We start from the raw sequence: 16207 nt of genomic DNA on the forward strand, positions 1-16207 counted from the left end.
GCAAAACGGAGACCCAGAGACCCAGCGGGACAAGGCGAGAAACGGGAGGCCGTGGCGGGCAGTGGCTGCTGGACCACCGGGTCCGTGGCGCCCGTCCGCCGCGCCGGCTGCTCCCTCCCTACCCCCGTGAGAGCTTGTGCCACATCATGAAAATTTAATCCCAAATGCATTTGCGGCCCGACTCAGGGAGGCTGTGAGGAAAGGAGCACCCTCCCGGGGCTTGGATCTGGAGGTGGACTCAGCGTCGGGGAGAAGGGCTGGTCTGGCGAAAGGAGCAGGGGCAGGACCTGGGCGGGAGAAACAGTCCGGGTTCAACCCCAAAGGGGCAGGGCTGGCAGAGATGGAGTAAGAAGGCGGGGACAGACTCCAGCAGGAGGGGCACAACTCAGGGGGCGGGGAAAGAAGTCAGTGGGTGGGGACAGAACTCCGACGGAGCGATTCCAGGGGGAGGGGGCAAAAATTAGGGCAGGGACAGATCTCAGGGGAGGGGACCGAACTCAAGGGGCGGGAAGAGAACTCGGAGGGTGTAGGCACGGAACTCAAAGGGTGGGATAGATTCCAGGCTGGTTGGGAATTAAGGGGGTCGCTAATGGGGACGGGCGTGTAACTGAGAGATGGAACTCAGAGGGGAAGGAAATAGATGAAAGAATCAGGAGGGGCATGCGCCCCGAGAGGAAATAGAATTGGAAGGGGATAGAATTAAAAAAAGGAAAGATGGAAACAGTGGATGGAAACCAAGAGGGAAGAAATCGGTTGGGGGAAGAACTGGAGGGGACAATGGGTGGATCGAAATGGGGGTCGGAATTCAGGGGGAAAGAATTCTCTGAATGGGAAAAGCACCCTCTGAATGAGGAAGTTAGAACTGAGGATGGCGAGGGATGGGGATGGAAATCGGGGGGGCGGGATGTAGAACTGGAGGGCACAGAAACTCGCAGGGATGGGCTGGGAGGATGAAAACGCAGAAGATGGAACCGTAGGGGACGAAAAGCAAGGACGAAATTAGGGCGAACTAAAAAGGAGAGGGAAACCTCAGGTGAGCAAAGAGAACTCGGGAAGAGAGCAAAGAAAAGGAGCTGGGGGGATGGAACGGGGAAGTAACTCTGGGAAGCGATAGAACTGGGGCGATGCAACTCAAAGGAGCGGGTTCAGAGCCCAGAGGCGTGGTCTTGGAATGAAAGGGCAGGGGCAGAACGGAGCAGGAGGGCTACCAAAGGGGGCGGGACTAGAACTCAAGAGGCGTGGTCTATCGGGGATGGGCGGGGCATCGCCACCGCCCGCCCCGCCCCCGACGCTGAGTCCAGCTACTGCCCCTAGGCAGCCAGCACACGCAGCCTCCTTCCCCCCGAGCGGAGCTGCGGGGCCGGCCGGGCCGGGGCGGACCCCGGGAACCCGGACGCGGCTGCCCGGGCCCGCGGGCGGGGGGATCGGCGGGGGGACCGGCGGGGGGACCGGCGGCAGGGGCAGCCACCATGGAGTTCCGTCAGGAGGAGTTTCGGAAGCTAGCGGGTCGTGCCCTCGGGAGGCTGCACCGGTGAGCGTGGTGAGGGTCCTGGGCGGGAAAGAGCCCGAGGGTCCGCGGAGGACGCACATTCCCACCGGGCCTGGACAGACAGATGGACGGGCGATACCCGTGGGTGGGGGTTCCACCCATCTGTCCGGTTTTCTCCCTCCTTTTTTCGTGGTCCCCTCTCCTTGGTCCAGTCTCATCCATCACCTCGTTCATTTTTCCGTGCCCCACCCCACCCCAGACTTTATCCTTTTTTCCTCTCTTGGGTCTCTGACCCTCCTCCCCACTTTTGCTCTCCGTTTACTTATCTTCACTCTGCCTCCTTTCTTCGGATCTCTGCCCCCTTTTGGGTCTCTGTCCCCCACCCCCCAAGTCTCTGCTGCCCTCTCTCTAGGTCTCCGACTCTTTCCTTTTGGGTGTCTGTCCCCCTTGCTTTGGGTTTTTAATCACCCATCTTGGGTGTTTCCATCTCAATGTGTCTTCTCAGTTTCCATCTCTCAGAGAGTTTAATCTGAAGCTAAAGCGGATTGGGGCCCATTGGTCCTTGTCCTTGAGGAGAGCTAAGCTGGGAGGAGAAGCCAAGGTATCCTGGGTTTCTGGGGGAGAAAGAAGTTGCAGGCCAAAAATGAGGCTCCTGGGCGATCGTAGACTTCCCAAAGGATATAGACTAGAGCTAGGAAGGACTTCCTTTCATCCAGGGAGATGACTCCAGTGACCTGAGTGTCTCCAGGGCAGTCTGGACACCTCCCCCCAGCCTCTCACCCCCAACCCCAGCCCTGGCTTCAAATCAGAGAAATTACTCAGCTGCGGAGAAGCCTAAAAATATCTGGCCATAGTGCGGGGAGGAGAGGGCCCCATCAGCACCATGCCCCTGCTGCCGTTCCCTCCAACACTGTCCCCTTAGTCCTGACCCTATTTAGTTGACCCTCAGTCCATCTCCTTAGGCTGTGCAAGTCCTTTTCTAAGACGAACACTAGTCCTGCTCGCCGCAGGTCACCTCCTAGCCCCAAAGGTCTCTCACCCTCTAGGAACTGGAGAGATGGGAATAAGGCTGGACAGAAGGGAGGGGGCAGGAAGATGGTGCAGTGGGGGGAGGAGGAGCTGAGATAACCTCACCCCTTCTTTTCCCAATCTTCCAGCCCCTCCCCACCCTTTTTCTCGCCTCCTTTCACGAGTTTCTCAAAATACATCAGTGCGAAGTCAGGAGAGGGAGAGAGACGTGCTGATGGAGGGGGCTGGAAGGGGGGGGTGGCAGGAGGGATGTGCTCCGCAGGCCCCCTCCCTCGGTCCCTGCTTCTCATCTGTGTCTGGGTTTTTCTCAGTCTGTCTGTGCCTAACTTTCACCTCTCTGAGCTGCCTCCTGAGCACCCCCCCCCCAACCCACAGACCCCAGAGCTCAGAGCTCCCACCAGGACACTCACCAAGGAGGTGGAGTTTGAGAAGATCACTGCATCTGAACCCTGGGGTTGCCCCATATCGGGCATAACTCCCTGATTCCATTCAATCCTTTAGACAAAACTGGGGAAACTGAGGCTCAGTTCAACAAGGGGAGAAATCCACAGATAAGTCCAAGTGCTATCATTTGAACCCAGGGCAGCCCCTCCCAAGCTGGGGATGGAGGCTACAGTTTCCTCGAGATGAGATGAGTGATCCTAGAGTGGGTGGGGAACTCCCTCAGCCCAGGAAACAGGCAGTAACCCAGAGTGACTTGGGGCAAGGATGCAGGAGGAAGGGGAATACAGGAGAGACAGGCACCAAGGTTTCTCCTTCTTGAGAGCCAGGCCTTGACTGGGGCGATCCCGGGGGCCAGGAGATGATCAGGACCCATAACTACTCTGGTGTGTGACCTTGGACATGCTATTTCTGCTTTCTGAACCTCAGTTTTTCCTTAGCTGTGCAATGGGAAGACAGTACCAAGGGATATAAGGGAATAGAGGCTTGGGGCAGCAGGGGAGCAGACAGAGAACCCCAGAGAAGCAAAGACAGAGACACAGAGAGGGAGACTGCGACATCGTCTTCATTTTGGTGAACTGCTTCCTAAGGGCAGCTTCTTCCTCCTCCTCAAGTCCTCAGACCTGAGTTCCAGGCTCCCAGAAAAGGGAGGAGGATCTCCCTCCAGGCTCTCCCCTCTCTCTGGTGGGGAGGGGAAGCACTTGGGTCATGTCATCTCTGAGCCCCTGGTTCTCCTATCCTGAGATGATCAGTATCACTTGGAGGTTCCCTCTCCGTAACCTCACATTCTACCCCTGCTCCCATTTTCTAGGTGTGGGAGCCCCCACCACATCCCATTTAGAAAGCCTTGGTCATGGGGTGCGTGGGTGGCTCAGTCAGTTGAGCATCTGTCTTCTGCTCCGTTGTGATCTCAGGGTCCTGGGATTGAGTCCCGCATTGGACTCCTTGCTCGGCGGGGAGCCTGCTTCTCTGCCAGCTGCTCTCCCTGCTTGGATTCCCTCTCTCTCCCTCTTTCTCTCTCTGACAAATAAATAGATAAAATAAAATTTAAAAAATAGAAAGCCTCGGTCAGAGATCCGGACACAATGGAGTATTAGACTGAGTATCAAATTTCAGGGGCTATGAGCACCTCCTGAGTGTCAGGGTCAAATAGCAACCACAGGGTTCTGGGTCAAAGTCTAATCGCATTGGCTGGCACGTTCTGAGTTCTGACTTGGGGTGGTGGGCGGTCCCCACCCACCGCGGGGTGGGGACCGCCCACCACCCTGCACTGTCCTTCTGGGGCATTTATTCCCCCTCTCTCTGGCTCTCATTCCTCTACCCTCCTGGGTTCTGTCCACTCCCCGAGGCTCTTTCTACCACCCCCGCTTCTTAGCTCCCCCCCACCTCCTTAAGTTCTAGGATGGGGAGGGTGGCTGTGTTCTCTCATCTCTTCCACCCGCCTCCCCCCAGACCGTCTGGCTGTTCTTTCCTCCTCCGTCCCAGTCTCCCTCGCCTCCATCTGTTCTAGCCCCTTCCTGGGATCCAGCCCGATCCCCTGGCTGCGTACCCGCCTCAGAGATGGGCCGAATCTCACAAATCACGTCTCTCCTCGGTCTCCCAGTCTCTCCATCTTTCTCTCAACGTTCTGGTCTCTGCATCTGTAGCCTCTCTTTTGGGTTTCTGTCCCCACCTATGTTTGGGTCTCTGTTCCCCCTCCATCTCTGAGTTTCTGTCCCCTTCCCTCCTAGGGTCCCTGTTCTGTTCCCTCTTTTCTCTCTGGTCTCTGTCCCTCCATCTGTATCTCTGATCCTCTGCCTCTGTCCCCCTCCCATCTCTGTCGCCCTCCTTTTGGGTCTTTGCACACCTGTCTCAGGGCACCTCTCTTTCCCGGCAACCTCTCTCTGGGTGTGAGGTGGCTCTCCAAATACGCTATCCATCATCAGAGACTCAATCCCTGTTCCAGAACGGGCGGGGGCGAGAGCCACGCTGGGGACTGAGCCAATCCCCCTACCAGGGCCATCTGTCCCTTGCCAGGACACCACCCGCCACCCCCCCTCTTCCTATCCCCTAGCTGACAGCCTGAACTCAAGGTTCCCCAGGGATGACTGGCTGGGCTGCTGGATTCTAGGGACCCTGACTTCTCCCCCGCCCCAAGGAATGGGCTTCTGGTGTCTGAAGGGCATCAGCTGGAAGTCAGCCCCACACCTGGGGCCTGGAAGCCGGGAAGGGCACGCCACTGGGGGCAGGGGAGGAGGGCGGGCGGTATATATAGCAGACGTGGCTGAGAAGCATCTGTTCTTTTGACACCTTTGCTGAAGCATCTCCTTAGCGCCTTTTGCTTCCTCAAATAGACTCATATCTGGGAGAGGGGGCTGGAAAGAGTCTCTGGGCCTCATGGTGGGGGCTGGGGGCACAGACTCTTGGATTACCAAGTGTAGTTTGGGGTCTAAAACTCCGGAGTCCAGAGATAATGGGACTGGGGGAAAGGGGGATTGAGGACCTCCACACCTGAGTCTGCAGGAGAAGGGGGCTGGCAGCGTGAGTTTCTGGTCTGAAGGGGATGGAGAGAGGGGGTCCAGCTTCCTGGATCCCGGGGGTGGGGGGAAAGGAAGCTAGAGAAGTTCCTGGACTCCTGGGGAAGGAGGGACTGCGGGCTTAGGATCTTTAGGATCTTGAAAAGCAGCAGGTTTTGCCCTGGACTCCCGTGTCGTGGGGAGGAGGTGGCCAGCGGCCACCTGGACTTACGAGAGTGTTGGACTCTTGCTGCCCCTCAGCCTTCTGGAGAAGCGACAGGAAGGTGCAGAGACGCTAGAGCTGAGTGCCGATGGGCGCCCAGTGACGACGCAGACCCGGGACCCGCCTGTAGTGGACTGCACCTGTTTCGGTCTCCCTCGTCGCTACATTATCGCCATCATGAGCGGTCTGGGCTTCTGCATCAGCTTTGGTATCCGCTGCAACCTGGGCGTGGCCATCGTCTCCATGGTCAACAACAGCACGACCCACCGCGGAGGCCACGTGGTGGTGCAGGTAGTTAAAGGGCGTGGCCTGGCACGCGGGCCCACCTAGCTCTGCCCACGCCCTCTGATGACGTCACGCTCCCCCGGACGAAGCCCTGGCCAAGCCCCTTCTAACCCCAGCCTGAGCAGCCCCGCCCATCTGCGCGTCCCCCTATGGCTGGCTCCCTTCTGCCTCAGGGCTCTCCCCTTCCTAAGCCTTGCCCCAGACCTAAATGAAGCCCAGCCCCTATTTAGTTCAGGCCCATGATTTACAAATGCAGACTCAGCGCCGGTATTGGGGTTCCTGCATGTTGCCCCTGCTCCCTTGTAAAGCTCCTAGCAACTTTGCTCCACCTGCCACCCACGCCTGTCCCAGCGTCACAACCTAATCCCAGTCCCATCGCGGGCCCCACACTGAAGTTTGATCCTGGCTTTTCTGAAGTTCTGTCTCCGCTACATCCTGCTTCATCTGCTCTGGCCTTTACCTGAAGGCCGCCTCATCTCAGACTTTCTCCCTATTTTTTTTTTTTTTTTTAATGTAACCTTTACACTCAACCGGAGGCTCGAACTTGGAACCCCAAGATCAAGAGTTGCATGCTCTACGGAGCCAGCCAGGCGCCCCACTTTCTCCCTATTTTAACTCCGGTGTAGGCCGTGCCCCTACCTTAGGAAAAATTCCCGACTTAGGCACGGGTCTACCTCGCACCTTCACACCTTCAGCTGCTTCTCATCCCTGACTAGACCCCCACCCTCGCCCCAGTCACTCCGCAAACAGTTCGTAGGTTGGTTAAGAGAAGTAAGTGGAGACACAGTCCCCACCCCATTGACGGGCCCCCAGACATTCAGAGAAGGGGCCCTGGTCCCGGGAAGCAGGCAGAGCGAGGGTTCCAGGCAGGGACAGGCCTGGCTGCTAACTGTAGTGCAAGGATCCCTCTGGGTCCTTGTTGCTGATTGGCTGAGGGAGTAAATCTATCTGTGCTGATTGGTGGAAGGTCAGAGCCTGGGCCACTGGTTTGACATGCCTTTTGGCCCGCAGAAAGCTCAATTTAACTGGGATCCAGAGACTGTTGGCCTCATACACGGCTCCTTTTTCTGGGGCTACATTGTCACCCAGATTCCCGGAGGATTTATCTGCCAAAAATTCGCAGCCAACAGGTACATGGCTGGGTTCTCAAGGTGGGCGGGAACTACTTCGAAGGTGTGGCCTGGCATTTCCGGGCGGGAGGGGGGATAGGAGGGGCCTGGGTTGGGGGCGGGGTCTTAGAGAAAGGCGGGGTTTGTGGTTGTGGGAGGTAAGATTTGCAACGAAGGTGGGGGCGGAGGTTCTGGGGGATCACAAGGCCTGGCCCTCCGCGGTTAGAAAGAATAGAATCCTAGCTTTGGTGGGATCGCTGGACCCCATTCTTGTACTATGGACTCTTCCCACCAGGGTTTTCGGCTTTGCCATTGTCGCTACATCCACTCTAAACATGCTGATCCCCTCTGCTGCCCGAGTCCATTATGGCTGTGTCATCTTCGTGAGGATCCTGCAGGGGTTGGTAGAGGTAAAGCCCTGCTCCATACTACCCTGTGCCTGTTCTCACTCCGCCTCTTCTCGTTGACTTTAGCTTTCTCCTTCCTAGGGGGTCACGTACCCTGCCTGCCACGGCATCTGGAGCAAATGGGCCCCTCCCTTAGAGCGGAGTCGCTTGGCAACAACAGCCTTTTGCGGTGAGCAGAAGGGGCTGGGATCTGGACATGCGGGAAGGATGGACTTCTGTGGGAAGAGGGACTGTGGCCTGTACTTCTGTGTCCCCGGAAGGCAGGGCCTGGGAGGCCCCATTCCCAGATCTGAGAATAGATGAGCCTGGTTTACACATTGCGTCCTCCCCCTCAGGTTCCTATGCTGGGGCGGTGGTCGCGATGCCTCTCGCTGGGGTCCTGGTGCAGTACTCAGGATGGAGTTCTGTGTTCTACGTCTACGGTGAGGGGCCCCGAACGCCTTGGTCTGGGTGGCACAGGGGTGGAGCGAGGCCGGTCGTCACCTCGCTTCCATCCCTCTCCTGACCCTCCCCAGGCAGCTTCGGGATCTTTTGGTACCTGTTCTGGCTGCTCGTCTCCTATGAGTCCCCGGCTCTGCACCCCAGCATTTCGGAAGAGGAGCGCAAGTACATCGAGGACGCCATTGGCGAGAGCGCCAAACTCATGAACCCGGTCACGGTCAGGGCCCAAGCCTGCGGGGGCGGAGGCGCCATGGGGCAAGGAGAGATATTCAGGCAGGGAGGCAGGAGAAGAGGAGGCTTCGAACCTCCACAGTGTGTAGACCGTGGTGGGTTTCCCTAGACTCTCAGAGGAGACCAAACTGGGAGGTGCGGTGGGCGGGGCTAGAACCTAGGAGGCGGAGCTAAAGCGCGGAGAAGAAAGGATTAGCAGGTGCTGAGGACAGAACCCATGTGGGGCGTGGTTAAGCCAGCAGAAGCGGGCTTGAATGTGGAGGATTCACTCAGACCTTGGGATGAGTGAGGCTAGAATTAGGCGGTATAATGGAATGGAAATAGATTCCCGGGCTCACATTTACGCGTCCCTGAGGGTCATCGTGGGGTCCGGACACCTATGCACCTGTGGGGCACTGCAGAGGCGGGACACCTGCATGAAGGGATCTTCATGAAGGGTCACTGTGAAGTGTCACTGTGAAGCTAGGATGCCGAGGTCCCCACAGGGACATGGTCAAGTTGGCGCCCCTGCGCCCGTGGAGGTTTTGGTGAGGTCGGGAAACCTGAGTCTCTGTGGGACTATGATTGGGTACCTGAAGAGACACGGAGATAGCCCAGCCCAGGTCTCTATCTTAGCGACCTCTCCTCTCCACCTCCCCGACCCTCCACAGAAATTTAACACACCTTGGCGGCGCTTCTTCACGTCCATGCCAGTCTATGCCATCATAGTGGCCAACTTCTGCCGCAGCTGGACGTTCTACTTGCTCCTTATCTCCCAGCCCGCCTACTTCGAAGAGGTGTTCGGCTTCGAGATCAGCAAGGTTTGGCCCAGGAAGGAAAGGCAGGGGGCGCAGCGGGGGGAGATGGAGCAGCGGGCCTGGATCCCAAGAGGTTGGAACGAGGGGCAGGGAGGAGCCAAAGGTACAGGAATCGGGTGGAGATGCGGGCCAGCCGCCCCTGAGCCCTCGCTCTGTATGCTTTCTGGCGCAGGTGGGCTTGGTGTCAGCGTTGCCCCACTTGGTCATGACCATCATCGTGCCCATCGGCGGCCAGATCGCGGACTTCCTGAGGAGCCGCCGAATCATGTCCACCACTAACGTGCGCAAGTTGATGAACTGTGGAGGTGAGTGGGACGGGGCCCTGCGCACCGTCTGGGTCAGTCGGGGCGGGGCGGGATCCCCCGGAGGTCGGAGGTGGGGTCAGGGGCGTGTCCAAGAAGGCGTAGACCGGGTGAGGCCCATCTTGGATGAACAGAATCTCCAGCGGCCCTCTCGAGGCCCACCAGGTGGAAGGACAAGGCGGGTGTGACCATCGGGTGGAGCCCGGAGGAGACCAAGTTCGGTCTGGCAGGGCGGGGCCTACACGGGCGGAGCAGGACGGGAACTGGGCTATCTAGAGGGGTTATGAATGGGGGACCTGGAGAGTTCTGCGGGGCGTGCTGCCCAATCAGTGAGAACCGAAGAAAGGTGGGGAGGTGCACGGGTGGGGTTTGGACCCTGCGTCTTCAGCGCGCGGCCTAGGTAGGCAGTGGGGCCATGGAGGGCCTAGCCGGGGCCGTGGTGGCTCTGGGGCGCGTGGTCGCGGACGTTAGGGAGGTGAGGTTTTGGTTAGGACGGGCGTAGGCGGAATGCTACACAAAGAAGGCTGAACGGGACAGGCAGGGAGGTGGCCGGCCTGGGGCTGGAAGGGCGGTGTGAGGCCGCCGACGCTCAGAGGACACGGCCCTCCGGCCCTCTAGGCTTCGGCATGGAAGCCACGCTGCTGCTGGTGGTCGGCTACTCGCACTCCAAGGGTGTGGCCATCTCCTTCCTGGTCCTCGCGGTGGGCTTCAGCGGCTTCGCCATCTCTGGTGAGAACCGCGAGTCCGCAGCTTGGCGGACTCGGGACAGTTCTGCAGGGAACTTCCTGGCTCAGGAAGGGGACCTCCCAGCCTGGCAAAAGGCAGCCTGGAAAGAGCAGGAGGGACGGGGGAGGTTGCGATGGGAGGAGGTGCGGCTTGGCGGCGGGAGTCTCCCGAGTGTGGTTCAATGGGGAGTGATCTGGAGTGACGCCTTCTGGCTGCCTCCCCAGGGTTCAACGTGAACCACCTGGACATCGCCCCGCGCTACGCCAGCATCCTCATGGGCATCTCCAACGGCGTGGGCACGTTGTCAGGCATGGTGTGCCCCATCATCGTGGGTGCCATGACTAAGCACAAGGTCCGTGCGCCAGTCCTGACCCACTCGCCCTCCCAGTTTGTGTATGGGACCTCCCTGACCGGCTTCACCGTCGCTGGCCTCCATCCCTGCCCTCTCCTGGTCTCTCTGCTTCCCTCTGGATCCCTGCCTCCCTCTCTGTGCACTGGGTTGTTTCTCTGTCCTCTGACCTCACCTCCCCTTTGTCCCCCCACAGACTCGGGAGGAGTGGCAGTATGTATTCCTAATTGCCTCCCTGGTGCACTACGGGGGTGTCATCTTCTACGGGGTCTTCGCTTCCGGGGAGAAGCAGCCATGGGCGGAGCCTGAGGAGATGAGCGAAGAGAAGTGTGGCTTCGTTGGCCATGACCAGCTGGCTGGCAGCGACGAAAGCGAAATGGAGGATGACGCTGAGCCCCCTGGGGCTCCTCCCGCCCCCCCTCCTTCCTATGGGGCCACACACAGCACATTTCAGCCCCCAAGACCCCCACCCCCTGTCCGGGACTACTGACCATGTGCCTCCCACTGAATGGCAGTTTCCAGGACCTCCATTCCACACATCACTGGCCTGACTGACTGTCAAGGAACCCCAGTTCTCTCTGTCCTGCTGCAGGCCTAAGAAGCATTTGCCCTCTTCCCCAGTGCGGTCAAGTCCTCTTCCCCTCCCAATCGCGCCTCTCAGGGGTAGTGAAGCTGCAGACTGGCAGTTTCAAGGATACCCAAGTTCCCTTCAAAGGTTTTCCTTCTCCACTTGTTCTGCCTCAGTGGTTTCAAATCTCTCCTTTCAGGGCTCTATTTGAATGGACAGTTCAATCTTTTACTCTCTCTTGTGGTTTTGAGGCACCCTATCCCGGCCCTTTCCTTTAACCACCCCCCCAACTCTCGGGCTAACCCCCACCCCCACCCCCAGACTACTCAGCCTTCCTCGCCTTTCAGAAACATTCAAGGTCTTCCTCTAGAAGTTACAAACCTCTCCCCATTCCATTTTGCATTTTCCAGGTTGGATTAACCAACCGCCCATCCCCGCCATTCTAGGGATCGATTCTCACCAGCGTTTCTGAGGGAGAATGGCGGTTTCAAGCCCCCTCCCCCCTCCCCGCAACCCTCTCCCTTCACCAGCAGGTTCTGCTGAAGCACCAAATTCCCCAAGACCTTCTCCCTAGCTTAGCACAATGTCTAGGGAAGCAAGATGACGGTTTTAACACTATGCCTCTCTCCACCCCCACGCACTTTTTCTGACATGTTTTCAGGTCTGAATAGTGGCTGCTCAAGACCATCAACTCAATGGTGTGAAGCCACCATCATTGAACTTCCCTGTGGTGGTTTCCAGATGCCCCTCTTCCCCTTAATTCCTTGCACTTTATTCTCCTGGGTGGTTTCGAACTACTCTTGTTTTCTCAGTGGCCATTTGTTGTGTCCCTCAGGGGCTAAACGACTCAAAATCTGGGATCCGTCCCTTCTCAGACTCCCCTCTTTCGGCTTAGAATTTGGGGACCATATGCAGGAGGAGTCATGGAATCCCAGAAAGGGAATGGGGCTGGGAGAGAGGGGTGTTTTCCCCTGGAGCAGGGTTGTGTCTTTGTGTCTCCGTCTCTGTGACTGTAAACCCTGCCTCACTCCCAATAAAATGCTTTGGTGTACACACTCAGCCGTCATCGGCCTTGGCGGTCAGAGAAGCCTGGGCCCCCAGCTCCCTCATCCAGTCAGACCGAGAGTCCCGGGGCCCCAGTCCCGTCCTCTCCCAGGAAGCAGGCCAGAGTAGGGGTCTAGTCAGAGGAACACTTGATTTATTCGGCCTCAGAATGTGTTCTCCGGTCACAGCGAAAGCATCTCAGTGTGTTGAACGTCCTATCCGAGAGGACTACTATGCAGCAAAGCGTGCCGGGAGGAAAGGACCTCTGGGTCCTATCTCCGTGCGGGGTGGCGCGGGTCTGGCAGGACGCGAGAGGGGCTCACACGAAATTGTTGGGGAGCGTGGCGGGGGAGAGCGGCTCCAGGCTCTGGGGGCGGTTCCCGCGGGGCGGCGGGGGCAGCTTGGGCGGCAGCGGGGGGGTGGGCGGTGGCTGTTTAGTGGCGATGTGTGAAGGGACCCAAGCATCCGGGGCATAAAAGTAAAGGTCGTAGGGGTCCTTCGGGGCTTCCAAATGCATAACTGTGGAAGCAAAGGGGAGAGGGCATCACTAGGCAGACAGGGGTCCTGTCCCCTCTGCTGCGCCGCTGGCCAAGGAGGAGGCGGGAAAGAGGATTCCGATTGTTTTCTGGGCTTGGGTTTTCAAATTAAAGGGCGATGCCCCCCAGAATCGAAGAGGGGTGCGTGGCGTCGGAGCAGCAGGGCGGGGCCTGCAGTGGAGAGGGCGGGGTATACAGGGCTCCTCTGGGAGGGGGGAAGGGGCAGGGCTTGTGGGGATCCAGGGATCCCAGCCTGTTGCAATTCCCAGCTGGACTGGGAGCGGCGCTGGACGTGTCGCCGGGAATTGCGGAGAATTGGGGGGCAGAATCATGGAAGGGTCGGGACTTCTATTGACCTTGGTTGGGGGACCTGAGTTTTGGCAGGGCGCCCTAAAGTGCCAGGCAAAACCGCGTTAAAGAAACATGCAGTCATTCAAGGAGAAGGGCGCTGTGAGGGGTCGCTCACCAGGTTCATCTCCGTCGTTTGGAAGCCGGTGGTGTGTGAAGGGCCGGTGTCGAGCCGCCCGGCGGTAGAGACACCAGAGCAGCAGGAAAATGCCGATCAGCAGTCCGGTCCCCGCGAGGAAGAGGCAGAGGGCCCCGCCCGTCGCACCCCGGGGGCGCCCCACCAGAGTCACGCCTGAAGGACCAGGGTTCAAGGATTGAGCAATCTAAACTCCTAGCCCCTACTTCCAGGGACCCAGGAGCCCCGGCCTCCCTTCACCCTCACATCCCCAGACGATCCCTCAGTGGCCTCCTGCCTGGCACTCAGGAGTGGGAGGCGGTGGGGGAGGGAGGGAGGTGTTCCCTAGGCCGCCTTCCCTCAGACCAGGAGTCCCGACCCCCAGCCCCCTCCTCCCTCCGACGCAGAAGTCCAGGTCCTGGCCCCTCACCGGTCTCCTCCACTCGTTCCACCACGATGATAGTGCTGACTCTCTCACCTCGGCTACGCCGCTGGGGGGCCCGCGGAGTGGCAGGGGCCGGCTGACTGGGGGAACCCAGAGGAGCAGGGGGGCCCGCAATCCGGGCTGAGGGAAGAAGGGCATCATGCCCTTTCAGGCTAGCGTTCTGGGAGGCCTTCAGCTCAACTGTCCCAGGAGAAACTGAGGCGGGCAATTTAAGGGACTCAGGCTGGGTCACTGCAGGGGTTTCTGGTTTGGGACTCAGGGGCAGCTCATTTGGGTCAGTAGCTTTGACCTTGAAAGGTGTAGTCGATTCTGGGTGAGGACTGGCGGAGATCTCAGGGTCAGAGGTCATGGGGTTCTCTGTGGCATCTTGGTACTGGGGTGTGGGGGATTCTGTTTGGGGCATTTCAGTGGGGCCGAGGTTGTGAGTTCCATGGGATTCTTGGTGGGGGATCTCAGTAGAGTTGGGATGGAGGGTCTGGAGGAATTCAGAGTTTGGGGTTTGGGTGGTGTCAGGGTTATGGGTTTCTGGAGATTTGGGGTGAAGAATCTTGGTGGGGCCAGGATGTGGGGTCTCAGGGACTTCTGCAAGTGAGACTTCGGTGGAGTTAAGTTTGGGAATCTCTGGGGATTCTTGGTGTGGAGTTTGGGTAGGGTCAGGGCTTGGGGTCTCAGGAAATTCTGGATATGAGGTTTTGGAGGGATTAGGTTTGAGGGTCTCAGGGGATTCTGGGTGTGGACGGTCAGTCGCGTCAGGTTTGGGGGTCTCAGAAGGTTCTGGATCTGTCATTTCGGAGTGGTTAATTTTGGGAGTCTCCAGGGAGTCTGCTATTGAGGTATTGAGTGAGTTAAATTTAGGGTTCTCAAAAGACTCTGGGTGTGGGGTTTCTCGGAGGTCATGGTTGGTAGTCTCAGTGAAGTCAAGGCGGGAGGGCTCAGGGGAAACTGCATGAGGTGATTTGGAGGGTTCGGGGTAAGCAGTCGCAGGGGAGTCTGGGTTAGGCAAGTCTCTAGTGGCATTCTCAGAAGCAGGAGGGGAGGTCTGAGAGGGGTGGCCCATTTCAGGGAAGTCGAAGCCTGTAAGCGGCGAGGCCGAAGGGTCGGCCTGGGAACCCAGCCGGGCGAGGAGGAAGACGAGGAAGAAGAGGATCGGTCTGAGGGATTTCATAGTTCTGGGAGACGCCTTTGGCTGCGGGGGAGGGAGAAGAAAAGGGTTAAGATTGGAAGCCTGCCGGGAACCCCGGCCCACTCCCAGAGGCCACGCCCACCGATGAGACCACGCCCCGTTCCCCAGGTGGGCGGAGAGCCCTCAGAGCTCTGCGCCCAGGAAAGGAGAGGAACCCAGCTGCAACTCCCTGAAGGCTATGGGGCCAAATCTGCCGTAGCTAAGGGAGACAGAGGCGCGGGGCTTCTTGGGAGTCGTAGTTAATTTCCTTATCTGTTTCCCCGAGGGGGTCGCAGAAAAATTGGGAAGGACCTCAGACCTCACCGGCCTCAGACTTCCTCTACTTCTATTTCAGACGGTGTAGACCTCCAAGGGGACATAGGATCCCTTCCTCTCCCATGGCTGCGGACACCTTCACCACACAGTTGTTTACACCAGAGGAGGCTCAGAAGGGAATGGCTGTGGGCTGCGGGCCCGACAGGCATGGATCTGAGGGAGGAGGGAGACTCCTGGGACCTGGGAGAGAAGACTGCTGGGGGTTCACCCCAGTTTCCAGAGGGTGGATGGGCATTGTGGGTCTAAATTCCTAGGTCCTTAGGAGAGCCCTGAAGGTTCAGATGCCTAGAATTTTGAGGGATTAAGATTAGGGGACCTGGATTACAGGGTAGAAAGGAGACTGGAGGGACGCCTGGGTGGCTCAGTTGGCTAAGCAGCTGCCTTTGGCTCAGGTCATGATCCCAGCGTCCTGGGATCGAGTCCCGCATCGGGCTCCTTGCTCGGCCGGGAGCCTGCTTCTCCCTCTGCCTCTGCCTGCCATTCTGTCTGCCTGTGCTTGCTCTCTCGCCCATTCTCTCTCTGATAAATAAATAAAATCTTAAAAAAAAAAAAAAGAAAAGAAAAAGAAAGGAGACTGGAAACTCCGAGTCTTTGGCCCTCAGCAGACAGGGGTGTAGGGTTCTGGATGGGGCAGGACTCTGGTCACTCTGTTTATTGAGGATGGTGCTGAGATCCCAGACTCTCAGGATTGGTCTGGGGCAGACACCTAGGTTTGTGCTCAGGTGGAGGTGGGGGTGCCAGATACCTGGGTGGGGGTGCCATCCCCAATGGGGCCTGGGGTCTCTTACCTGCTTAGTGAGGTCCAAGATAACAGCAGATGAGCAGAGCTGGACGCAGAGATCGGTGAATGCTGCAGAATGGCTCCGGGAGGGGCAGCAGGAGGTAGGGTCCCAGGGGCGTGGGTGACGCACCTGACCCTGTCTCTGGGGATCCTGGGAACCTGGCTACAGCCTTGTGTTCTTAAAGGGACAGAGATAAAGAACATTATCTCTGGAACAGGGAAGGGAGTTGGGATTGGATCATCTATCTGGTGGAGGGATATGGGCCAACTAAACTATCTTCTCTTTGAAACCAGGCGTCCAGGGGTGCCTGGGTAGCTCAGTTGGTTAAGTGTCTGCCTTTGGCTCGGGTCAGGATCCAAGGGCCCTGGAATTGAGCTCTGAGTCTTGCTTGTGCTATCAAATAAATAAAATCTTAAAAATAAAATGAAGAGGAAGAAGAAGAAGAAGAAGAAGAAGAAGAAGAAGAAGAAGAAGAAGAAGAAGAAGAGGAGGAGGAGGAAGAGGAGGAGGAAGAGGAAGAGGAAGAGGAAGAAGAAGAAGAAGAAGA

The 16207-nt window shown here is 58.2% G+C and overlaps 2 protein-coding genes across 3 annotated transcripts in view; one reads left to right on the top strand and one right to left on the bottom strand.

Moving 5' to 3' along the window:
* Positions 1–1412: 1412 nt before the first annotated feature.
* Positions 1413–11951, top strand: SLC17A7 (solute carrier family 17 member 7). The gene is made up of 12 exons (XM_059382230.1): positions 1413–1531; positions 5716–5968; positions 6974–7092; positions 7367–7481; positions 7560–7647; positions 7814–7900; positions 7994–8136; positions 8801–8950; positions 9120–9252; positions 9868–9978; positions 10200–10327; positions 10521–11951. The coding sequence occupies exons 1-12, from the start codon at positions 1470–1472 to the stop codon at positions 10812–10814; spliced, it is 1683 nt and encodes a 560-aa protein (XP_059238213.1). The 5' UTR covers positions 1413–1469; the 3' UTR covers positions 10815–11951.
* A 198-nt stretch (positions 11952–12149) lies between these two features.
* The window catches only part of GFY (golgi associated olfactory signaling regulator), a 7242-nt gene continuing 3184 nt past the window's right edge, over positions 12150–16207 (bottom strand). For both annotated transcript variants that reach the window (XM_059381852.1, XM_059381853.1), the window contains exons 2-5: positions 15667–15837; positions 13366–14566; positions 12939–13112; positions 12150–12455 (exon numbers count right to left, since the gene is read on the bottom strand). In XM_059381852.1, coding sequence (XP_059237835.1) covers positions 12256–12455; positions 12939–13112; positions 13366–14545 — 1554 coding nt within the window. In that variant the 5' untranslated portion in view covers positions 14546–14566; positions 15667–15837 and the 3' untranslated portion in view covers positions 12150–12255. The remainder of the gene's footprint in view (positions 12456–12938; positions 13113–13365; positions 14567–15666; positions 15838–16207) is intronic.

This window comes from Mustela nigripes, chromosome 17 (genome assembly GCF_022355385.1).
Source record: "Mustela nigripes isolate SB6536 chromosome 17, MUSNIG.SB6536, whole genome shotgun sequence".
In the NCBI taxonomy this organism is placed as follows: Eukaryota; Metazoa; Chordata; class Mammalia; order Carnivora; family Mustelidae; genus Mustela; species Mustela nigripes.